Source organism: Orcinus orca, chromosome 13 (assembly GCF_937001465.1).
Source record: "Orcinus orca chromosome 13, mOrcOrc1.1, whole genome shotgun sequence".
NCBI classification, from domain to species: Eukaryota; Metazoa; Chordata; class Mammalia; order Artiodactyla; family Delphinidae; genus Orcinus; species Orcinus orca.
The window spans coordinates 83,600,663-83,627,246 of NC_064571.1; the positions used below are offsets into that span (position 1 = coordinate 83,600,663).

Sequence of the window (26,584 nt, forward strand, 5' to 3'; positions counted from 1 at the left end):
CAGTGACCGCGCGCCCAGCCATTTACCCTCTGAGAACTCAAAAAGGGGGAGGAGGAAGCGGAGAAGAAAAGAGACTCAAAAAGGAGAAATGCGAAGCCAAGCAGACAGGAGGAAACGATAAAAAAACGAGGAAGGGGGCGAGAGGAGGCGGAGGCCGGCGGGCGGGGGAGGTGGCGCGCGCCGCGCGGGGCGGGGCGAGCGGGGGCGCGCCGGCAGCCGCGGGCCGAGGGGCTTGTGGGTAGCGGCTGCGCGCGGCCGTAGACAGGCGCCGCGCGGGAGTGTGTGAGGGGTGCGGGCTTGTGGGACTGAGGCTGCCGACGGCGGTCAAGGGAGCGGGCTGGCGGCGGCCGTAGTTGTCGGAACCTGGGCTTCAGCTTCCCCGAGCCCCAGAGGGCGGGACAGTCCCGGCCCGGCGGTGGCGGCGCCACTTCCCCGCTCCCGCCCTCGGAGTCCTGAGGGAGCTCGCGGCGGAGGAGCGGACCGGGCGGCGCGAATCTGACTGAGGGGCGGGGACGCCGTCTGTTCCTCGCCGTTCTCGGCCGGGCCGGGCCGGCCTCTCCGACACCCCCAGGCCCCGGGGCGCTGAGACCCGAAACCGGAGCTCGAGGCGGGCGGTGGGCCCGGGCGGAGCCCCGGCCGGAGCCGGCGGTTCGAGGGCGGCGCTAGGCCCCGAGGCGGCCGGGCCGGAGCGCGAGGAGCGGGGTGCGGGCCCGGCGGCGGCGGCGGCGGCGGCATGAGCCGGCCCCCGCCGACGGGGAAGATGCCCGGCGCCCCCGAGGCCGTGTCGGGGGACGGCGCGGGCGTGAGCCGCCAGAGGAAGCTGGAGGCGCTCATCCGAGACCCTCGGTCGCCCATCAACGTGGAGAGCTTGCTGGTAGGTGGCCGGGGCCCGGGAGCCCTCTCTGCTGACCGCTCACACCGCCGATTCCCCCGACTGCCCACCCCTCCGTGCCCACCCATCCGTGGGGGGAGGTCTCGCCCCACCCCGCCCAGCTTCCGGCAGCCGGGGCCCGGGTCGGAGACCAAACATTTTTGCGACTAAGTTCCGGGAGTAGAGACCCACCTTTGATTCTTCTGTCTCCTGGAGCCGGTGTCATCCCCGGCTGGCCCTTTCTTGGAGCTCTGGGAGGAAGCACCGCTCTTCTCCTTCCCGCCTGCCCTGGGGGTTTGGGGAGGCAGCGTGGAAGGTACGCTGTCCTTCAGGCACCAGGCTAGCCCGTTTGCAAGAGCGTCATGCTGCGTGGGGACGTGAGTCCGAGGAAGCGAGAAACCTGGGGCTGTCCCTATGGGCAGTACCCACCTGGGGTACAGGACAAAGAGTTCAGTCTGAAATCTTGAAACACACAGCTAAGGTTTTCCTGTTTTCAGCTGTGTTTGAACGTTACTAGTTGCAATTTAGTGCATTTTAATTTCTGTAAATTTAATTTCCGAGATTACGACACCAGAGCTAAAGAATCCATCTGAATTGTAGAATGGAATCAATCTCTCCTTTTCATTGTATCTCCTTCCTGAGATGGCCTTTGCAATCCAAATTGATAGCCACGTAACGTCTGCTAGTTGGCGTTGTTTAAGAAAGGGACATGATTTACAGATCAGAAACGCACTGTAGAATGCTTATTTCTTGTTTTTGTTAGGATAGACTGTTGTATTTCACAGACTCTTTGATTAATATGCAGTAGAGATGCATTTATGGGAAAAGGGGGTGTGGGTTTTTACCCTGGAGAGGAGAAGAAAGCGAAAAAGATGCGCTGGATGTTAAATTAACCCTGGACGACTAGAATTCAGGTAGACGATCCTTGGGTCCTTCAGATATTCCCTTCCAGAGCTCCTGTTAAGCTCTACTCCCTGACAGGAGAAACCTATTGACTGTATGATGAGAAAAACTGTCTCTTCCCTTTCCAGTGACTGACTGACTTTCCTTCAGAAGCTGTTGGTTATCCTTTGAGGTTTCTGGAATCATTTGCAGAGTGACTCAGTACCGTTTGGCTGAAGTGCAGGAACTGACTAAAGAGTGTCTTTCTGTACAATGCACAGAATGTAGTGATGTACTGTATTCTGTAAGACGCGTTTGACATTTCCTTTTCCCGATTTTCATATTAGTGGGTTGTTCATATGTTTTCATGGGAGCATGGCACTATGAATAGTGTTTAGAAGTCTTCAGTCGGGGCTGCGATTGGTTGCATGAAGGGCATAGCTTTTCCAAGGCCAAAGCAGAGACTCTGGGCTTCACTCCCAGCATTTTCGCTTTGGTATTTTGCTAGCAAAACTTTGACCTAAGGCCAGAAAGTTCAGTTAAAAATAGTACAGCAAATCTCAAGTATTCATCAAGTTCATATTCAACCTCAGATAGAAATTTTTTACACTTCACTTTCATCTCTTGGGTCTTTACTGATGTTCATCATAATTATTAGGGTTATTATGAGCTTGAGCCTAAGTTATTTATACATGGTAATGAGCATACATTCTTTTTTATTAAGGTATTTTCTAAATTATTAAAATGAAGGCTGTTTTTAAAAAAGGAAGCATTACACATGCTCAGTAAACAATCTGGTCCATTCATTTATTAAGTGCCTAATACAGCCAAGACACTTCACACCTTTATTAAGGTAACATACTACTGGTATGACATCAGATGCTGCTGGCTGGACGGATTTTGTTTTTGCTGTTTTTAGCTGATTAACTGTTAGGATTCTGAGTTGCAGTAAATCTTATCAGGCCAAAAATTGTCCTTTACTCTTTGAGGTTGCTGATGTTTCTATTGCAAAATGACGAGCTGAAGATTTTTTCTAAACCATGTTATAGTAAGTTAGCTTTAAATCATGTGTATTTCACTGTATCAAGTAGCAGAATGAATTAGTTTTTAAAATTGTGGTAACATGTACATAACATAAAATTTACTGTTTTAACCATTTTTAAGTGTACAGTTCAGTGGCATTGATAACATTCACATTATTGTGCAAGTATCACCACTATCCATCTCCAGGACTTTTTCATCTTTCCAGACAGAAATTCCAAGAATTAATTTTTTCTTTTTTTTAATAAATTTATTTATTTATTTGTTTATTTTTGGCTGCATTGGGTCCTGTTGCTGCCCGCGGGCTTTCTCTAGTTGTGGCGAGCGGGGTCCACGCTTCGTTGCAGTCCACGGGCCTCTCATTGCGGTGGCCTCTCCTATTGCAGAGCACGGGCTCCAGGCGCACAGGCCTCAGTAGTTGTGGCAGGTGGGCTTCAGTAGTTGTGGCACACGGGCTCAGTAGCCGTGGCGCATGGGCTCAGTTGCTCCGCGGCATGTGGGATCCTCCCGGACCAGGGCTCGAACCCGTGTCCCCTGCATTGGCAGGCGGACTCCGAACCACTGCGCCACCAGGGAAGTCCCCAAGAATTAATTTTTAAAAGAGTGTTATAAAAACATATTTCCTGAAATAATGGTGTGGATCACTTTAAAGATTTGAAACCTTACCCTTTAGCCTTCATGTCACAACTGATCATTGTTTTACTGCAAATGGCATTTCTTTTGGTTTTATTATAGAAAATATTTTTCCTTGAACAGAGAAAATTTAAAGTAATATAATCTGATAAAAACATAGTCACAAATCTTATTTACTTATTCAGGAGCTTAGAAAGTACCATTTAAAATTGTATACTGCCTAAGATGACAAAAGTAAGAAGATGAAGTATACCAGAAATTACTGTATAATAGTTACTCTATGGGTACTGTAGGCTAGGCCTAGAAGGTAAAACTATTTGTTGGAAAAAATATTATATAACATGTAAAGTGCTTAGCTCAATGCTTGGTACATAGTAGTGCTCGTTAAATTTAGCTCACTTCTGTGTGCATTTAGCATATTTCTAGGTAAGTGCTTTATATTTCCTTTGAAAAGGAAAAGGTTTTATTGGCAACTATTTCTTGCTATAAAATTCTGAATGAGTAGCCTTATCTTTTGAATTTGCCATCAGAAAAGTGCTTGCAGTCATCAGGCATAGCTAGAACTGGATTCCAAGACTGTCCGTAGAGAGACTAAATTGTCTTTTTTTCTCTGCATCGTCTCGTTTTATGGAGGCTTTATGTGGGTCCTTAAGATTAATCTGAAGAGAATATATCCCTTTGTGGTTGCAGATTGTGAGTTTCTTGGTATTATTTAAAAATAGAGTTTTTTTTTTTTTTTTTTTTTTTAAAAATAGAGTTTTGAGAGAGATTTGCTTCTGTAATACTTTTTTTTTTTTTTGGAGGGAAGGATTGTCAGTAGTATGCTTTTGCAGTGTTTGAAACTTTTGGGTAAATACCCATGTTTTGTTATCAAGACTAAGCTTCTGATACTGCTTACCCAAATATTATGGTAAAAAGAATTGTCCTTTAGTATTATGATGGAGAGATGTCTTTCTAAAGGTCTGTGCTTTTGTGTTTTGATTTATTTTTTTAGGAGAGTAAATGATTGTTATAACCTGTGGGATTCAGGCTTGGGTAAACTGTTCCATAAGGCTGGTGTTGATGGGGAAAGGTGATTAAAAATTTACTTATGATTTTCAGCCACTTAGAATACAAAACACTTTGATTTTATTATACCTGTGAACTATGTGAAAGTATTTCTTATCACAGTGCTAAGATTTTCAGCTTGGTGATGGTTATTTGCTTATTTAAAATAAAATTGTGTATGCATTTTCCCCCCACTATATAACAAGTGTGACTATCATAAAGATACAAAAGTGAAATAGAATAAAAATTGAATAAAGAAGGTTTTATATGTGTTGTTCTTTTGTGAAATAAACGTTGGGCATTTATAGCATAAATGGGATTATATTACTTTGAAACTTGCATTTTGATGGTCAGGAAATCTTTAAAGAAAATGAATTAGTTAGAGAGGTTGAAAAAAGTAATGTATAGAATTTACTAGTTAGGTGAAGTTGAACCCCTTTGAAAGTACAGGTCCACAGTCCCTCCCCCACAGTTCTGATATATAAAGAGCTCTGAAAACCTAGTTTTTGGTAAACCTTATTTGATGTAGCATCTGACCTGATCTGATGTTACAGTATTTTAGGTGATTCATCTCTCTTGGTGTAAATAGTAATAGCTTTCCCTGGAGAAATATTAGTGTTTGATTTCAGGGTGCTACCTCAGACGCCCCAGAGGGTTTTCGGGAATATACTCTATATAGTATATATACTTTATTACTAATCGAAAATCCAAAAAATTCTGAATTTGGAAACATCTTGCCCCACGGTAAGGCCAGCATAGACTAAGTAAGGAAATACTGACTTATATACACCTTAAATAGTTGCAAAGAAATAGTGGATAATTATCTTGAAGCCTAAGTTGTTGTTGTTGTCGTTGTTTTTGGTTGAGTCCTGATCAGATAGCTCTCTTTTCCCATTTCCAATTCTGAAGTATTCTAAACATACTAAGAGAATATAGCATGCAGATATGAATTATGAAACATAAAAAGGAAGCATTCATGAAATCACTGCTCAAGTTAATGAATAGAACACTAACCTATTGAAGTTACCCGTATTCTGCTGCTGCTGAATTCAGGCTTCCTTCATCCTCTCTCATCTGCTACCTGGAACATTTTTTTTTTTTAATCATTTCCTTTATTTCATAGATTACCACATTAGTATGTATTCCTAAACAATATTGTTTAGTTTTTCTTTTAACTTTATAAAGGGTTAACATCTGTGTATATTCTTTTGTGACTTGCTTTTTCACTCAGAATTACTCACATTGTGGTTTATTAATTTTCACTCATACCATAAACCATAATATATTGCTTCAATCTACTTGATGGATATTTAGATTATTTTTCATTTTTTTGCTATCATGGAAAGTGTTGTGATCATTCTTGGAGCCCATGTGAAGTTTCTGTAGGCTAGGATATAGATCTAGGAGTGGAATTGTTGGGTTTTAATATATTCTGTGTTCAACTTAACAAGGTAGGGTTTAAGTTTTCCCCCAGCGTTTTACTATGGAAAATTTCAAAGTATAGTGAAATTCAAAGAATTGATAATAAACATCCATATACTTATCACCTAATTAATAGCTTGCTATATTTGCTTTATTATATCCAGCCATCTCTTCATTCATCTATCAATACATCTTTTATTTTTGATTCATTTAAAGTAAGTTGCAGATGTGGTACACTTCTCCATTAAACACTTAAGCATGCATTTCATTAAGTAGAGTTTTTTCCTTTAAAGATTAAATTTACATACAATGAAACATCTTAAGTATCGCATTGATGAGTTCTGACAAATGCACACATCCGTGTAATGCAAATCCTTATTGAGATATAGGACACTCTTATCAACCTAGAAATCTCCCTCATATGCCTTTTCAGCTAATTCTACACCCCATTCTCTTGGAGTCAGTCGCTCCTCTGATTTGTTTTTGGGGGGGGTAACTAAAGATTACTTTCATCTTTTCTAGAACTTCATATAAATGGAATCCTATATAGTATGTACTCTTTTATATCTGGCTTCTTTAGTTCAGCATAGTTTTTGAGACTAATTCCTGTTATTTTGCGTATCAGCAGTTTGTTCCTTTTTTATTGCTAACTAGTGTTCCATTATGTGTATAAACCACAATTTATTAGGCATCTTCTGTTGATGGATGCCTGGGCTGTTGTCAGGTTTTGGCTATTTTGTATATAGACTTCGGCTGTCAATAAACTTTGCTGTGAACAATCTTGTAGTAAGCTTTTGTGAGGTCATATTTTCATTTCTCTTGAGTTAAATATCTAGTAGTGGAATTACTAGGTCTTAGGGTAGGTGTATGTTTAGTTTTTTTAGAAAAATGTCAGATATCTTCCCCAAATGGTCATATTTTACATTAACACAGCAACCTAGGAGAGTTCCAGTTCCTCCCCAACACTGAGTCTTAAATTTTAGCCGTTCTGTGGGTGGGTAGTAGTATTTCATTGTGGCTTTAGTTTGCATTTCTCTGATGACGAATGATGTACTTTTTTATGCACTTAACTGGCCATTTGTATATCTTCATTTGTGAAGCATCTGTTCAGATATTTTGCCCATTTGAAAAAATTATGTTCTTTCTTTTTGAGCTGTACAAGCTCTTTATATATCCCAGATACCAGTTCTTTGTCAAATATGTGGCGTGTCTGTTTCTTTAATCACATTTTTTCATGGTTATTGCTTTTTCTGACTAAGAGACTGTTGCCTATCCCCATGTCACAAGAAATTTTCCTTTCCTTTCTTTTAGAAGCTTTATAGGTTTACTTTTAGGTCTGGGATATGTGTTAAGCCAGTTTTAGTTTGGGGTCAGGGTTCATTTCTTTCCCTCATATTCCCCAAATCCAGTTATTTTGACTGTCGAACAGCATTTTTTCCTAGGTTTATTGAGATATTATTGACATTTAACACTGACAGTTGATACACATGTATTGCCAGCTGTTTACCACAGTAAGGTTAGTTAACACACCCTTTACCTCTCATAATTACCATGCTGTTGTTGTTGTTGTGTTGAGAATATTTAAGATGTACTCTCTTAGCAACTTTCAGGTCTACTGTACAGTATCATTAACTATAGTCACCAGCACCAGTTTTCAAAAAAATATTTTTCTTTTCTCGTTGGATTGCCTTGCTTGGCACCTTTGTCAGAAATCAGTTTACTGATAGGTGCACTTTTTATTTGCTTTTTTATCACCTTAGTAACTATATCAAGTCTTCAATCATGGTTCTCCTGTTTAACCCATGCTCTGTTCAGAATTCTTTTTTAATTTTTTAATTTTTAATTTATATCATTTTACCTGAAGGAAATGGGCAGGCAACCATGGTTGAGACAGGGAAACATAGATTTTATTGTTTGAAGTGAAGTAAGATTTGTTATTTTTTAAATTATAAAAATAGTATGTTCTTATTGTAGAAAATTTAGAGAATAAAGAAAGGTATAAATGCAAGCGACCCTTCTACATAGTCTCTTCACATAGAGATAACCAGTGTTTAACATTTTGGTGTAAATATCTGTCTGAAAAAATTAAAATGTAAAAGAAGTAAAATTACGCTATATATGTGCTTTGTCGTTGTTTTTAACACTTAATGAATAATAGAAGCTTTTATGTAGTCACATTTATTAATCTTCTCACTGTAGAGTGATTTCTGGCTTAGATGTCATGCTTAGGACATTCTCCATTATCAAGATTATGATATCATAGACCTGAATTTTCTTTTAGTACTCTAATGGTTTTATTTTTTTATTTTTTATTTTTTTTTGCGGTACGCGGGCCTCTCACCGCTGCGGCCTCTCCCGTTGCGGAACACAGGCTCCGGACGCACAGGCCCAGCGGCCATGGCCCACGGGCCCAGCCGCTCCGCAGCATGCGGGATCATCCCGGACCGGGGCACGAAGCCGCGTCCCCTGCATCGGCAGGCGGACTCCCAACCACTGCGCCACCAGGGAAGCCCTGGTTTTATTTTTAATGTTACTTTTATTTCACTTGGAATTCTGATGGAAAGTATGAAGTAGGGGTACAAAGATTTTATCAGGAGATTTGTCTAAGTATCAGCACTAGAGTTCCCAAAATATTAGTTGGGAGCCTCTGTTTATATTTCTGTATTGTCATATAACTTTCTGTTTGGAGGGTGGTGCTTGGGGGAATAGAGAGGGTAATGATTATAGGTTTGGTCTCCACTTGAGCTTCTTGAGTTTCTTCATGGAAATTATACAACTTTGCAACTATACTTAAAATCCCATTCTGTGCTTATATATATATATACATATATTCCAAAAATATATAAATATGAGCTGTTAGTGATAAGGGTTACTGGTAAAGAGAATGTGGATGACTGAGAGCAGCTTATTATAATATAGCCTTTGGGGGGAAGAAAACCACAAAATAACATTTTCATTGGTAGCTTAGCTTATTTTATAGAGCTTAATATTTATTTATTTTAAATATTTATTTATTTATTTGGTTGCACCAGGTCTTAGTAGCACTGGCAGGCGGGCTCCCTAGTTGCGGCTTGCCAGTCCCTTAGATGTGGCATGCGAACTGTTAGTTGCAGCGTGCATTTGGGATCTCGTTCCCTGACCAGGGATCGAACCCGGGCCCCCTGCATTGGGAGCACGGAGTCTTATCTATTGCGTCACCAGGGAAGTCCCTAATATTTAAATTGATGTGAAATCGTGGTGGCATTTGGGACTCTACTAAAACTGTCTCTTCTCACTTTATCCTTTTTTTTTTGGCGGTACGCGGGCCTCTCACTGTTGTGGCCTCTCCCGTTGCGCAGCACAGGCTCTGGACGCGCAGGCTCAGTGGCCATGGCTCACGGGCCTAGTCGCTCCACGGCATGTGGGATCTTCCCATACCAGGGCACGAACCCATGTCCCCTGCATCGGCAGGCGGACTCTCAACCACTGCGCCACCAGGGAGGCCCTCACTTTATCCTTGATTGGAGTCATTCTCCTTTCCTCTCATCTGTGTCATCTGTACTTTTTTTTCCTTTGAAGTATGATTAAACTACAGAGATATATTTGTAAATTCTTCATTTCAGTGTCCCAGATGACCCTCACTTATCTTTTTAGAAAGCATTTGGGTTTAGCATTTCTGTGTTTATATGTGTATGTGTGTGTGTGTGTGTGTGTGTGAGTGTGTGAGAGAGAGAGACAGAGACCGACAGAGACAGAGAAAAAGGAAATATTGAGGTTCACTTTTGGTTCATCATTGATAATCCTTTGGGGAATGTTTCAAAGTCCAAGAATGATTATATGGTTTGTTGCTTCATTTTGGTAAGGTATGGATTTTTCAGGTCTGATATCTGAAGTGCTCTATAATTTTATTTTTGGTTATAGTTAACTGATCACTTAGTACTCAGTGTCTAATCTCTTTTATTCTCTAAAAGAGTTTCAGACTTTTTAAGTTATAAAGCAACTGATAGAAATTTTCTTTATTTTCAAGAGATTATAGACTTGGAACTAATTTTTAACATTTCATTGTTGGGGTTATTTTTTATGCCATGGAAATGAATAGTAGAGCCTCCTATTACTTTATTTAGATAGAAACGGAGCAGAGCAGGGTTGGCATTATCTTAATTACCTGGATGTTTGTGATGAGGAATGCTTAAGATACCAAGTTTAGTCTTATGTACTTCTTGGCTTTTGAGTTTATTTAATGGACAGAATACAAGCTCTTTTAGGACCTGGGTCTTTTTTGTCTTCCTCTTGATATGTCTTGTAAATATTTGTTGAATAAACTAACAAATAATTCTTTTTTAAGTAACAGGAGTGATAAACTGTAGAAATATATCCCTGCTTGAAGAGATACTAAAGTATTCCCCAAGTAAAAATTTTGGTATATGTTCTTGTCACTTATTTCTTATCTCTCTATGGGAAGGAAAATAAGTAAACGTGTATATGCAGAGAGGATATGGGTGATAGAATTAATTGGAAGGTTTGGGTGGTAGAATTAATTGGAAGTCAAGCAGGAAAGTGAATTGTGATTTGAATATTTTCTGGATTGTGCTGAAGCAGTTTGTCTTGGAAAGTATTTAAGCTTTTATTCAGTGTTTTAGGTGAAGTAAAAACAGCTCATGTGGACTGAACAACCTTTATCATTTATCATGTGTCTTCTGTTCTCTGTACCCCCTAACTTTTCTTCTGGTTAAACATATCCAGTTCCTTCTTACGTACCTAGGTGATGCCTGTGTTGAAACAGCGTTTCATGAGTAAGGGCAAATGAAATGCTGGTGGTGTGTTCGCAGGGTGAAATTCCTTAAAATGGCATGTTCGCTGTGATTAATGGTAAGGCAATCTTCGTTAACAAAATTAAAAACAAAGTCAAAGGGCATGAGAGATTTTGATCAGGATTCAAGAGTGTTATTACAAGTCACTATGAATGACTGTTTTGAAAAGTTTTCAGATATTATCAGGCATTCTGATTACTAGCCCCAACCAACCACTGATTCTGTTCTGTTTCAATAAATTTTTCTTTTCTGGAAATTCCATACAAATAGAATGACACAATATGCAGTCATTTGTTCTGGCTTCTTTCACCTAGCATAATGTTTTTGAGGTTCATCTACGTTGTAGCATATATCAGTACCTTGTTCTTTTTTTTTTTGCGGTATGCGGGCCTCTCACTGTTGTGGCCTCTCCCGTTGTCTGGACGCGCAGGCTCAGTGGCCATGGCTCACGGGCTTAGCCGCTCTGCGGCATATGGGATCTTCCCTGACCGGGGCACGAACCCGTGTCCCCTGCATCGGCAGGCGGACTCTCAACCTCTGCGCCACCAGGGAGCCCAATATCTTGTTCTTTTAAATTGCTGAATAATATTCCATTGCATAGATATACCACATTTTGTTTATGAAATTAATGTCTTTATTTCTCTTGGCTAGATTGCAAGGAGTGGGATTGCTGGATCATATGGTAAGCTTGTGCTTAACTTTTAAGGAGTGAACAAAACATTTTCCAAAGTGGCTGCACCATTTTACATTCCCACCAGCAATGTATGAGGGTTCCAGTTTCTCTACATCCTCAGAGAACACTTGGTGTGGTCTGTCTTTGTGATTATAGCCATTGTAGTGCATGTTGCTAATGACACGTGAGGCTGAACACAATTTCACGTGCTTGTCAATTTTGCTTGTTCTTTTGATATTTTACTAATCTACCGTGAATGTGGTATATAAAAGTTGTTTAATTTTGTATGCCACAGGCGAATTCTGATGTTTAAAAATAGAATGTGTATAAATACAGATCACAGCCCTTTGTAGGTGGAATTATCCTACTGACTAGTGCCTCTGCTAGTGTCTCCACTAGTGCCTCCTAATTAATACTAGGCTTTTTTTCTTTTAAACCCTGTTATGGTACCTTTTTCTTCCAAGTAATGTATGAGCCTTGGTGAGCTGTGTAGGCCCTGTAATGGCAGTAGAGTCTCTACTAGTTGGGTTATTCCTAAGCTAAAGTTGAAGTACTCCTGACATACATATGGCCTTTAAATGTTTCTCCATTCTGCTTTGTGCTCATCTTTTCTTTTTTCATTATTTTGAGCATCTTGAAGTAAGCTTATTTCTCTCTTGTTGACCCAACATTCATCTTTATACTTTTCTGTTTTTTTTCTTTTTTTTTGCGGTACGCGGGCTTCTCACTGTTGTGGCGTCTCCCGTTGCGGAGCACAGGCTCAGAGGCCATGGCTCACGGGCCCAGCCGCTCCACAGCATGTGGGATCTTCCCGGACCGGGGCACGAACCCGTGTCTCCTGCATTGGCAGGCGGACTCTCAACCACTGTGCCACCAGGGAAGCCCTATACTTTTCTGTTTTACATGAAGATCAGGCAACAATTCTTAGCATCAGTTTAGTAACTTGGTTCCTTTGAGGGTGGATGATAACTATTGCTATTTAAAACGCTGTATATTACGTTCATCTTTTGGTTTATTCTTTGAGTACCCACCTGAATTTAACAACGAAAAAAATGTTCTTCTTCTTTGTAGGTGGCATTGGATATTGATTTTGGGGATTACCTTATGTGCAAAGTTTTGGAACTTAACCAAAATAGTGTTCTTTTCAGATATAACAGTAACTGCCTTATTTGTGCATTCTGTATCAGGATATGACCCTACTGTTTCACCTTGTATTTCAGTATGATTCCTTTAGAAGTCATAAAAGTATGCTTATTGAAATTGAAGTTTTCGCTTTAGCTTTAGTTTAGATGATTGTATTTTTTTTTTTTTTTTTTTTAGTTTTTATTAGAGATAACCACATGTGGGACTTTTTTTGAGCATTGAAGGGAAAATTTAGGAAATAATTCTTTTTTTTTGTTTGTTTTTGTTTTGTTTTGTTTTTTGCAGTATGTGGGCCTCTCACTCTTGTGGCCTCTCCCGTTGCGGAGCACAGGCTCCGGACGCGCAGGCTCAGTGGCCATGGCTCACGGGCCTAGCCGCTCCACGGCATGTGGGATCTTCCCGGACCAGGGCACGAACCCGTGTCCCCTGCATCGGCAGGTGGACTCTCACCACTGTGCCACCAGGGAAGCCCGGAAATAATTCTTTTAATGTTTAAGATGCTTTAATATATTAAAGATGAATTTAAAAAAATTTTGGTCATAGTGATATTTATTTTTCTACAAGGAAAGTGCACTAGCACAGTTGTCATGCACTTTGAGGCCTGCAAGGTGTAGTGAAATGTGTTTTTGTATGTTGAAACCCTGTAAAAATATTTAAAGTATTATATGTCTAAACATTAGTATGATTTTGAAAAATGCTTTACCTTTTGGGGATAACTTATAGAGTTACAGTTTGTGGCACTTGAGACTTTTGTGCATTGAATAAATAGGGCCATTTTTTATTGTGTTACAAAGTGGATAAAGTTCAGGTTGAAGCTGAATGGTTAAAAATGGTGTATTATGGTTGACTAGTGTGCCTTTGTTAAAAGAATCAAAATTTAAAAAATATTTTCTTCATGGACCATTAGATTTCATCAAGTGCTGCTAACAGGTTATATAGCCAGCATCTATGGGAATTAGCAAAGAATAGGGGAAAAGATATCAAGGTTGCGATTTTGTTTCAGGGAAATGATATGCCAAGTCAGAAATTGGGAAAAGAGATAATGCAAAATGTAGTATTAATATTAATAACAATATTCCATCTATTCTAAATTTAGAAAAGTTTGGAGTTACCTGAATATTTGGAGTTGCTTTTAAATATCTAAAACACAGACTTTGAATTTTTATACTGGGTTTCCATGATTATATTTCCCAAAATATAATCACTGAAATTAGTATGCAAATGAAATAATGACGAATTTTTTCTCTGAACTTTAAATGCATGGTATGATCCTACATTAGTTGCATTCAACGTGAAACAATTTTTCTTTTTGTTTTACATTCTTTCAAAAAGGTAATCTTAAGCTTTAATTTAATAAATGCATTGGAAAAATTTCCCTACTGGATTAAAATAAAAGGGGAGAATATATTCATATATCTGGAAATTTAAAAACTTAATACCAATACAGTTTATGTCTTAGCTCTTAGAGGTCCTTTTAGTTAAGATTTTTCTAATCTATATCTGCTAAAGCCAATGGCTAAGGCAGTAATTTTCAAACCTCGTTATACATAGGACTCAACTAGAGATTTTTAGAAATATTGATGCCTGGAATCCACCCTCACCCGTTCTAATATAATTGGTATGTGGTGTGACCTGGGGATCGGGAGATTTAAAAGTTCCACATCTGATTCTCAAGTGCAGGAAAATGTGGGAACCACTGAGCTGAGAGGTGCAGTATTCAAAGATTGGCAGAGGGTCCATTGGGTGCAAAAGGTATCTGAGAAAAGGAGGATTTTTTTTTCTTCTTTTATATTTATGGCTCAGAGAGGCTTGAATGAAGCCAGAAAGTCAGAATTACCTGATGAAAGCCAGAATCACAGCTAGGGTGCTTGGTGGAAATGGTGTCAGATCTTGTGATTTAGATTGTCTATAGTGGGGCCAGGAATTTGCATTTAAACAAGCATGTCAGTTGATTCTTTTTTTAAAAAATAAATAATTAATTATTTTTCGGTGTGTTGGGTCTTTGTTGCTGTGCGCGGGCTTTCTTTAGTTGTGGTGAGCAGGGGCTACTCTTCGTTGTGGTGCGCGGGCTTCTCATTGCAGTGGCTTCTCTTGTTATGGAGCACGGGCTCTAGGCGAGCGGGCTCAGTAGTTGTGGCTCCAGGGCTCTAGAGCACAGGCTCAGTAGCTGTGGCGCATGGGCTTAGTTGCTCCGCGGCATGTGGGATCTTCCCGGACCAGGGCTCGAACCCGTGTCCCCTGCATTGGCAGGTGGATTCTTAGCTCTGCGCCAGGGAAGTCCCATCTCAGTTGATTCTGATTCAGGTAATCTTCAGGTCAGAGTTTGAGAAACACTATGTGTTGCTTCTTATACTGATTGAAAAAAGCCAAAATCAAATGGTTGAGATCTCTGGCACACAGAATTGTGTATGTGGAAAACACTGGCGTATGGAGGGATGCCAGATTTTCTGAAATATCAAGTGTCATCACATTTTGTATCTTTTTTTAGAGCTCCATAGGAATCAGACCAAGGCTTTTCTTTTTCTCATTTTAGAAGAAAATTTAACTTGCTGAGCTTTTATGAAAGGAGAATCAGACAAGATACACCAAAGGGAAATAAAAAAAATTTTATTGTAGTAAAATATACACAATACAAATTTCAATGTAGAAATGTTATCATTACATCTTACCCTTCAGTGGGAAATATAGTCTACAGAGACATACTGTCCTAGAAATATATAATCTTGATGTTTTACATTTAACAAATGACGATGGGAAAATAGTGACAGTCTTTTTATTCCCTGACAGTTGATTTAATTTAGGAAGAAGAATTTCACTATAAAAGTATGGTCCTTCAGAGAATAGCACCTAAAGCAGGATGGTTTATATGTCTGTGATTGTTATCTGTGTTGAAAAAAATAATAAAATCATTCAAAAATTATTTTGTGGTCTCTTTACAAGCAAGCAAAAAAATATTGTAAAATATTCAAAACCCTTGTATTAAACTATTTTGAAATTTTATTTTCAAAGCAGCCTTCAAGTCATTGGTTACATTAATAGTCTTCTTATTAACATGTTACTGTTTAGATTTTTTAAAAGTATACATTCTTTGCAATTATTTCTCTTCACATCATTTAAAATTAGAGATATCCAGATGATTCATAGGCAGTGTTTAAGATATCCGTAGTTTTCATTCACTAAAGTATTTGTATATCAGATTTCCTGTTCTTAGGCCATTTTAATTTTGGTGGTTAAGGGATATGTGCGTATTTCATACATTTGAAAATTAAAATTTGCATTTATTGATTCTTGTCAAAATAGTTAAGCTCTTAGAGGAATAGCAGTTGTGACTTGTCTTTTTTTTAGTATTTGAAATCTTCAGCAACTCACTTTTTGTAGATTTTATCTTGTGGCTAATAAAACTGCATAATTGTGGCCAAGGCACAATTAACTAATACTTATGAGACTAGGGTGATACATAGGTAAGAGTATCTTTAAAGCCCTAAATTTTTGTGACAGTTTTATCTTTTAAAACATATCCATCCTTTCCAAATGATTGCTAAATAGAAAGATAACTACAAATGTGAAACATCTGAAATTGGGTGACTCTTCTTTTACTGCCTTAATATACTTCTGCTGTTGTCTTTAGAAGTTTGTTACATATAATTTACTAACATTTCATTGGAAGTGTTTTTCTGATTTAGAAACATTTTACAATGATTAGTGATTAGAATCCCTATTCCATAATACCTCAGTATTTTATTGCTTTAGTCAGCTTTCTAAATACTTGACAAAATGCAATTTAATTTGAGACTTCATGGTTCCTTATGCCATATCCATGCTAAAAAAATTTTAAGGTATTATTCCTGACTGTAGCTTAAGTGAAATATATTGCAAAATTTAAAATTAGATTATGAATGTGTTTTGTTAATCTTATATTCAGGCTAGTGAAAAACTTAGTCACAAAAGCAAGGTATTACATTATAAAAGAATGAGAAAACTGAACTAAAGGATTTTACTGGTAGTTCTGATAAACTATTTCTGCTGCAAGCATATATTTTTGTATAAAAGGGGAAGCTGTAAAATTACAAATTTTGAAGGCATTACTGAAAACAGATTTGTTTTCCACATTTAAGACATTTCCATAATAGGAAAACAACGGATGATACAAATAAAACTAAATTTAGAAATAATAAAAGGAAACTCTAGTACAAAATTGGCTTATGAAATTTCCTTCAGAGGGAAGTCATAAAGTAAAACACTTACATTTTTAAGAAATTAATTACTGATTTTGGAGGGAGGGAGTTGTAGAGAGGGGATTGCTATAAATTTTAGCATAAGGAAGTTTTGTCTTTCAAGATGATATGGAGAATGTGAGTCCCTGGCATAGTGTTTTACTGTGCTTCTTGTCCTCACTTATAAACAGAATTTTTCAGTTTGGTTCAAGTTAAAATAAATTTGTGAAATAAAAGTTAAAAAAATCTGAACAATGACTTGCTTATTTCAAATTATTTTCTGTAAGTAAAATTCCATTGTAATAAGTCCATAAAATGAATCCTGTTTAAGCTCTATTCATATATGAAAATACAGATGAATTTTTTCCTTAAGAATTTTTTTTTGGTCTAAGGTAGTAAAGATGGAAAAAAATGAAATGGCTGGATTCTTTTCAAGCGTATTTTTAGAAGAGAAGCAGAGTAGTATAATGGAAAGAATGCTGGATTTAGAGTCAGAAGACTGGTGTTAATTAATTAGGTGTTTCATTAATTATCTTTCTGTCCATGAGTGATAATTTACAAGACTCTATCTGTCTACCTCAAGGAGATGTGAAGATTAAATTCAGTGCGGAACTAACTATATTGTGCTAGTTTCTGTAAACTGAACAGAACTTTAGCTGTTTTACAGGCAGTTGCAGAACTATGTGTAACACAGCCTATGTTTTCTATGTCTCTGTCTTCAAAAAGGTATGTGCATACAGAATCAGTCTCCTGATGTTAGCCTGATATTTCCAAAAAGGTAGCACATTAATTTGCACATACTCATTTCTCTTAAGTATTAAATTAATGAATGAAAAGTGGTGGCATTTTTATTTTTTAATTTAATGAGGATAATTCATTTCATTGGGTGAATATTTGCTTATATGCATTCTTTGGATTACTTTATTGCACTGCAAATGTCACTTTTTCCCAACTGATGTTTATTCTTTTTCAGTAGGTATGATACTGAATTATCAAAACAGAGTCTGGTGTTCTTATATAATGTTTAAGATTTCAGAAATCCTGACATAAATATATGAGGAAGAGTCATGACAGAAATTTTAAACCATTGCATTATTCACTTGCAAGAATATTAATTATGCTTTATATAAGGTTTACAGGAGCATTTGGGTTGCACCAACAGTTCTTAACTGTGGCTTGAACTTAGCAAATTTTGGCCTACATTTCTTTTTTAAAATTAATTAATTAATTAATTTTTGGTTGCGTTGGGTCTTAATTGCTGCACGTGGGCTTTCTCTAGTTGCAGAGAGTGGGGGCTACTCTTCATCGCGGTGCGTAGGCTTCTCATTGTGGTGGCTTCTCTTGTTGCGGAGCACCGGCTCTAGGTGCACAGGCTTCAGTAGTTGTGGCTCGTGGGCTCTAGAGTGCAGGCTGAGTAGTTGTGGCGCACAGACTTAGTTGCTCTGCGTCATGTGGGATCTTCCCAGACCAGGGCTCAAACCCGTGTCCCCTGCATTGGCAGGTGGATTCTTAGCCACTGTGCCACCGGGGAAGTCCCCTGGCCTACATTTCTTAACACAGGTAAGTTTAGGAGCAGTGATCAACTATGGTTTGGAAGATGTAAATTGCAGATGTTATGCTGTATTACCTCTGATATAGATTCTGGTCTTTAGGTATACCAGGGTAATTATAAATTTGTCATCTAGAAAAATATACACAGGTAGCATAATAGTATATGATCATTCTGTATTGACGGCCACGCAATCAATAACTGATTTTCTTGGCTCATGTAATTTCAGAGCTGATTTGGGGACTTAGGATCTGGTAACAGAGGTGGGTCTTATTGTATAAGTCCACTGTCAACCGTTTAACAACCTCATGAATTTGTAATTTGTATTTCTACAGGCTAGAAAAACTGAATTGGTATCCAGACATAATTTTTTTTTTTTTAATCTTTTGGCTTTACTGCGTGGCATCTGAGATCTTATTAGTTCCCAGGGATCGAACCCTCACCCCCTGAATTGGAAGCTCGGAGACTTAACCACTGGATCGCGAAGGAATTCCCTATCCAGGCATAATTGAAATGAATATGGGGAGAGTTCTGTTGGTAGCCACTGTTATGGTGATACATTAAACACTTTCCCTGTTGTGGCATTTATGAGTTAGGAAATGAATTTTATCTACTTTTATTTATTTTTTTAATTTCATGTTTTTTCTTAGAATAGAGAGTCTTCAGCATAGACTGTTTTCTGTTTTGTGGTTGGTCTCTATGCTTAGGTGCCTATCTATCTGTCTCCATAATAGCAGGACATGGCTCACAGATGATGGGCTTTGGGGAATAGAGACTTATCTTCAGAGATGTGAAAAGGAAGAGAGTGAACAGAACCAATCATCTTTTCACCAATAATTGAATATATCATGTTTTTTTATACTCTTACCTTTTGTCTCTACCTGGAATGCTCTCTTTCCTCCTCTGCTTTTGTCAATTTACAAAAAAACAAAATAAACTTCATTTTTTAACTGCAAAAGTAATACATGTCTTTCTAAAAAATTAAAAATTATGGAAGTAAATGTAAGTTCTCTTCTCAGCCCTCTCTTTTTGATCTCAGTCTTCTGAGACAACCACTTTTTAACGCATCAGGGTATCACTTTCCCTTTCTCTGTGCATAATATAACAGCATATTGGTGTTTCATTCCCCCCCCCCCTTGCATTAAAAAAAAGATACAGGGACTTCCCTGGCGATCCAGTGGTTAAGACTTAGCCCTCCAATGCAAGAGGTGCAGGTTCGATCTCTCGTCAGGGAGCTGAGATCCCATATGCCTCGTGGCCAAAAAAACCAAAACATAAAAAAAACCCAGAAGTAATATTGTGATAAATTCAATAAAGACTTTAAAAATGGTCCACTTCAAAAAAACTTTAAAAATTAAAGCTTACAAGTACTTTTTTGTTTTTTGGTACGCGGGCCTCTCACTGTTGTGGCCTCTCCCGCTGCGGAGCGTAGGCTCCGGACATGCAGGCTCAGCGACCGTGGCTCATGGGCCCAGCGCTCCACAGCATGTGGGATCTTCCCGGACCGGGGCACAAACCCGTGTCCCCTGCATCGGCAGGCGGACTCTCAACCACTGCGCCACCAGGGAAGCCCCTTCTTTGTTAACTTTTATATCTCAGTTTATTGGCAATATGGGGACTAAAATCTAGTTTTTATGGTAATGGGGCATAAATGCTTTAAAGATAATTTGTTTTCCTTTCATTTTTATTGACATATTATTGACATACAGCACTGCATAAGTTTCAGATGTACAGCATAATCTCTTGACTTATATAGGTTGCAAACTGATTACCACAGTAAGTTTAGTTAACATCCATCACCTTACATAGTTATATAGTATTCATTTTTATGTCTCTTCTCAGTATCTAGCACAGAGCCTATAGCACTTAGTATGTGTTTAGGAAGCTTTAGCAAATGGTTAGTCTGACTCCCAACTGGTAGTTTATATGTAAGGTTTGCTGCATCCTTTTGTGGGGGAGGGAGAGGGTTGGCTCTTAACTTAATGGTAGTGGTTCTAGTTCAACCCCTTCATTTTACAAACGAGGAATCAGATCTAAAAGAGGGATATCTTATTTGGTTAATGAGATATTTTTATTTCTTTATCACACTCTACTAGGTGTTGTGATATAGCACCTAGTGCTAATCATAGCAAAGCTCCAAACAGGGGGTTATCTGTGGTCAGGGACAAATGTTGACTTCTATAATCTGAGATAGATGGTACGCTTTTCTCAGTTCTTAACAGACCAAGCCTAAGCAATGAGGCTTTTGCCTGATGGTCTTAGCATGTAGCCTTAAGCCAATACAATTCATCCAAATTTCATTTGGCTCCTTCCAAAAGAAGTCTGTCTTCTCACACACTAGAAACAGACTTTTCTAATTGCAGTTGTTCCAGGCACTGGCAGACTCCTGAGAGGCCTGATGTCTTTTCTTCCAGAGAACTCTTGAAACCTGTTCTCTTAGCTACCTTCCCGTGAAGTGACCACACCAAATCTCATTTCATTGTTGCCTTTTCCTGCCTGAAGATATAAGCCCTTATACACACATATCTCTTCTCACTCTTGTTCCCCTGCCTGTTCTTCCCCTGCTTTTTAAAAACTTTCCCACCCTTCTTCTAAGGTTAACATAATCACTTGCATCTTCAAATTCTTTTCTGAATGTTACTTTTATATTTGTTTAAATAACACCTATCTTCCTCTGGAGAGAAGGCCCTCTTTTCTGGAACTTGTACCTGCTTTTACTCTCTACATATCTCAGTGTAGGAAAGGGTAGGAGGGGGTTTCCTTCGTTCCGCTGCAGTGCCTATAAAACCTTCCTGATAAAATTCCTGTTGTTGAGTCTTGTGTAGTTGAGGGTATACATCTTCTCTTGCTTACTGAAGACGTAGGCTTCTGGCTTACAGACTTCCTTTTTCTGCAAGGTTGTGCCACCATTCCAGATGAAATCAGTGTTTATGTGAACAGAGTACCCAGGGCCCTGGCTTCACACGGTTTCATCTCTAGTGGTCTTTATCTTCACTTGATTCATTTGCTTATTCCCATGAAGCTACTCTGGACCTCACTATTACCTGAAATCAGCTTCACCTTTGAGATCATTAATTTAAACTTCTTGCTCCTGACACTGATCCCTTACGCTTTTACTAAACCCACTCATCAGTGCTTGCAAGATCTGCAGTTCCTTGACACCTCTCTCCACCAAATGCTTCCTTTATAAGCAGGCAAAAATCCATTGTCTGTCACTTCAAAACTCTTGCTAGAATTTTCAGTTTCCTTGCTCTGTTGAATTTCTATCATATGCATCTGGTAAAACCTAGATTTTGGGTCGTTTTGTCTCTGTGGCTTACACAAAAGGTGTTTGTTGAGTACTGATGGAGAAAAATCACAAATTGCCCCGATTAGTGGTACGAGGAGTTCATGGTCTCCAGTCCCTGCAAGAGCTGTCAGGGCTGCAGAGCAATTCTTTTCATTCTCCATAGTTGCTATTTTAAACTTTTTTTTTTTCTTTCTTTAAACTTAAGAAACAAAGTATTCTCCACAGATGGTCTTCCTACTTCATGAGAAAATAGAAGCCATCAGAAGGAGATCCCTTAAATTTCCTGCTACTTGACTCATCAGTTTATCTCCTCTGTACCATTTGTTCTCCCTTTTCCTTCTGTTTCAGAGGATAAGATGTCCATCATTCTGTCTCAGCCTGATTCTCCAGCTGTGCTTTGGATCTCATTCTATCCTTCCTGCTGATTAACTCTATTTTGTCTTTTAATCTTTCTCTTAATTCTGATTCTTTCTCATCTTGCTAAACTTGTCCTAATATCTCACCTAAAACAAAGCAAATAACCAAATTACTTCTAGAAAGAAATCTTAATTCTCTCTGCCTTCTGCCACCTCCCCAGCAAAATAAAGCCCTAGACTTTTTTTCTGTTCACTCAGTACACTGCAGTCTGTCTTCTCTCATCACTCAGTTAACACTGCTTGCTTCAAGGTCCTGCTGACTTCCTTGTTGCTAAAGCTATCATTTTATTGAATATTCAGAAGTACTTAAAATTTCTAGAATTACTGTCTTCTCTTGGCTTCTGTAACAGTTACTCAGAGCATCTCTAGTTGTTTCTTAGGCTCCTTTGCTGCCTCTTTTTCCTCTCTGAGTGGGAACCCCTCCCGCCTTTTAATGCATTCTTTGTCTTCTTCTTAAGCTTGTATCAGTTTTAGGACTTTATCTTTTGTATGTTGCTGACTTCCCTTTTTCCATATGAAAATTTGTCTCTGAGATTCAGGCTCACACTTCCAGCCACCTACTTAGGCATCTCCACTTGGATACCATAGACACTTCAAGATCAACATATCTCCAGCTATATATTTTTCTCTTTGCTCTTGTATCTTCATTTCCTCTAATCAGGAATCAGTGATTCTTTCTACTGTCCTAGCTTGGGTCAAGCCAGAAATCTGGGTAACTGCATCCTTAATCTCACATTCAGTCAGTCGCCAGATCCTGTCAGTGTTATCTCCTAAAAATCATCCACTTCTCACTGCTACTTTCTTTTTTCAAGTGGTCATGTTTTTTTCTAAATTGTTATGGTATTTTCTCCCTTGGTGTTCTTTCCTCCAGCATTTCTAGCCTTCTTTTTCTATTCTCCAGCCAAACTACTTATTACAAGATGCAAATCTAATCATGTTATTCTCAAATTTAAAGTACTTAAATGACTAACTTCCCATTCACTCAGGGAAAAGTTCAAAATGCTCATTTTTTTTTTAACATCTTTATTGGAGTATAATTGCTTTACAACGTTGTGTTAGTTTCTGCTGTATAACAAAGTGAATCAGCTATAAGTATACATACGTCCCTATATCCCCTTCCTGTTGTGTCTCCCTCCCACCCTCCCTACCCCACCCCTCTAGGTGGTCACAAAGCACCGAGCTGATCTCCCTGTGCTATGTGGCCGCTTCCCACTAGCTATCTGTTTTACATTTGGTAGTGTATATATGTCCATGCCACTCTTTCACTTCATCCCAGCTTACCCTTCCCCCTCCCAGTGTCCTTAAGTCCATTCTCTACGTCTGCATCTTTATTCCTCTCCTGCCCCTAGGTTCTTCAGAACCAAAATGCTCATTATTTCTTACAAGATTGTTAATGATCTGACTTCTGCTGACTTCTCCAACCCTATTTCATGTCACTTCTTCCCTTCCTCCCAAATTCTACCCATATTAAATAACTTCATTTGAAACTGCTTCCTTCCCATCTCCAAGGTTTTTTTTCTTTTCTTAAATATGCGGATCCCGGGCTTCCCTGGTGGCGCAGTGGTTGGGAGTCTGCCTGCCGATGCAGGGGACGCAGGTTCGTGCCCCGGTCCAGGAAGATCCCACATGCCGCGGAGCAGCTGGGCCCAGCTGGGCCCGTGAGCCATGGCCGATGAGCCTGCGCGTCCGGAGCCTGTGCTCCGCAACGGGAGAGGCCACAACAGTGAGAGGCCCGCATACCACAAAAAAATAAAAAAATAAAAAAATAAAAAAAAAAATATGCGGATCCCTTTGCTTAGAATAAAAATGCTAACTCCACAAATATTACTGATATGCAGCATGTGGAAATATTGAATGCTTCCACCGCATTGTACTTAGTTTAGTTTGAACTCTGATTCTGTATGGAGGGGACAAATTTATATATACAATGATATTTTTCAGAAAGTGATCTAGTAATGTTAATTATAATGGACAGTTGGTTTATAGAACTCAAAAGAGGATTTCCTTAGAGAAGTGTTCCAGGTAGAGGTTGCTAATGTGAGCTCATACTTCTTGTGAGCATTTCTGTCATGAGAAGTGTGTATAAAACATGGCTAATGGAAAATGGTAGTATAAATGCTGGACATAAAACTTTCTTTAAACTCTAGAAAATAGATAAGTGAGTTCTTAATGATAAGTACTTGAAACTTAGCATGTTGAATAGAGGCTTTTAAAAATCATGTATCATTGAAGTTCTTGTCAGTAGCAATACTAATAATAATGATAATTATAATGAATAATAATAATAGTAATAATAATATTAGCAAGCATGTAGTTTTTGCTATGCAAGACACGTAGTTTTTGCTGTGTACCAGGCACTGTTCTGAAGTGTTTTATTAATTTGTTAGAGTTCTGTTTCATTTTTCCAGTAGCATCAAAATGACATGTTCTTTAAAAATATTGTCTTTCAAAATATGTATAAATTCAGATATGGTTTCAAATATTTCTAAAAAATTATGACCCCTTCTAGGTAGAACAGAGTTAGTTGTCTGCTTTTTGCAAACGTAAGGAAAAAATCTATTACCTGTCTGTATTAAAGTCAAAAAGCCTGAGTAGTATATTATCTATTAGTATAATCTCACCAATTCTTTCAGTAAAGGTTTTACTTATTCTGTAGCTAAAAGATTTAGTAGTCTTTAGATTTAATATTTTATTGAGCACCTTTGTATGATGTCTCATTTGATATAACAATCTGTGCAATATGTGGGCAGATGTTATTCTTCATATTTATCTGAATGACGAGGAAACTGAGGTTTGGAGAGGTCTAAGTAATTTGTTCAAAGAAATGCAGCTAATAAATAGTAGAACTGGAAAAGAGTCTGTCTTTAGAGTTCCAAGATAGTGTTCTTAAGTAAAACTTCAAGCTCTTTATAAGAAATCGGTAGCTGTTATTTTTAGACGAGCTGGATAGATATCTTAGAAAAATAATATTAAATGTTTTAACATTAAAAGGATTTCAAATTTCAGAATATTTTAAAAATCAGTGATTGTTAACTTATTCACCCTAAAATCCCCTTAGGTTCGGGTTGATCTTTTCCAAAAGGGAGTAGTGAGTTTTGTTTGTTTTGGTTTGGGTTTTTTGTTTGTTTTGTTTTTTATGTCTGTAAGTGGAGAGAGCATTTAATTCTGTATGATCTACACTTACTGGAGGGCTACAATATGATGGACAGTTCCAGAACAGTAAATTATCTAATGATCACTTTTTATTTATACATCTTTTAAGGGTTTTTGTGGAACACTTGAATATGGATATGTGTGGAATTCTGCAGATTAATAAATCTTAAGATGATGAAGCTGCAACCTGAATCGTGGACTTTCATCTGTCTAGTTTTCTCTTGTTGGCACTGACCTTATTTTCATTGCTGGTGATGAGTAAATAGCATTACCTCCCAAATTGCAAAGAATTACTGTAAGGAGGACTGCTGTTGCTCTCTCATACTGGTTTGCTGTCAGACTTCAGGGTAGCTAAGTGGCATATTTCAATTGAGATAGCCTTAAATTTTCTCTCATAGGTCTGGCTGGGATACACATGAAAATGGTAATGATGTCTTTTAAAATAAAGGAGGTGATGGAAGCGTCTATCTTTTATTTATGTTTGGATAGCAAAATTGGGGAGAGGTGATAATGGTTAAGAAATTACAGTATTTTTACAACTTACTAGTGTTAGTGTAGATATTGTTCACTGACCGTTTGACCAAGTTAGGGAGGAAATGGAATGCATGACTCAGGAAAGAGGAAAGGAGCTCTTCACAACTGTGGTATCCTATAATGATAAAATTAGCAATTAAAAATATATTTTTTTCTACCTCATATAAGATAATGTTTGAGACATAGTCCAGGTACTTCCTAAGAAGTTATAGTTTATTTGGGAAGGTAAAGCTTATTGTCAAATGGAAAGTCACATGATGAACTGAAGAGCAGTCAATGCAGTAATGTAAAATAGTGCCTTACTTGCTATTTGATCAGCAACAGTGAACACCATAAATTAAGAAAAGGTAGCAGTCACCACACTTTGGAAATAGTAGAAAAGCATTATGAAGGAAGAGGGACTTGATTTGCATGTTGCAAGATGGTGATGATAACAATGGTGATAGTAAGAATAGCAAACACTTACATACATGTTATCTGCGGCAGTTTTATGTGTATTAACTCATTTGGTACCCCTTACAGCTCTGTGAAAAAGATACTGTTACCTACTCGATCTTGGTGAACAGGACACTGAAGGAAGGAGGGGCTAAATAACTTGTCTAAGGCCACATTGCTTTTAAGTAGGGGAGCTGGGATTCTGCAGTATGGCTCCAGATTCTTTGCTTGGGCTACCCAGCATCTCACACCTTAGGATTGTAATAGACTGGGAGGAATGGGGAGGATAATCTTCCTCTCCTTAATTGGTAGTGGGGACCATGTATAGGCCTTTGGATGGATGTATTTCATTATAACTCTGAATGAAAAATGAGCTCTTATCCAGGCCACAAGCTTTGGTTCTGTGAAGTTTGGTTAAAATCTTTATTTTTCTTCCAAGATAAAGTGTGTTTTCAGTGAGGAAAATTAAATAATTGACACAGCAGATTTTTT

General features: G+C 38.5%; 1 protein-coding gene across 1 annotated transcript in view; it reads left to right on the forward strand.

The window, feature by feature from the left end:
* The first annotated feature begins 247 nt into the window (after positions 1-247).
* Positions 248-26,584, forward strand: part of ROCK2 (Rho associated coiled-coil containing protein kinase 2) — a 138,615-nt gene continuing 112,278 nt past the window's right edge. Inside the window, exon 1 of the mRNA XM_033437439.2 lies at positions 248-874. Coding sequence (XP_033293330.1) covers positions 734-874 — 141 coding nt within the window. The 5' untranslated portion in view covers positions 248-733. The remainder of the gene's footprint in view (positions 875-26,584) is intronic.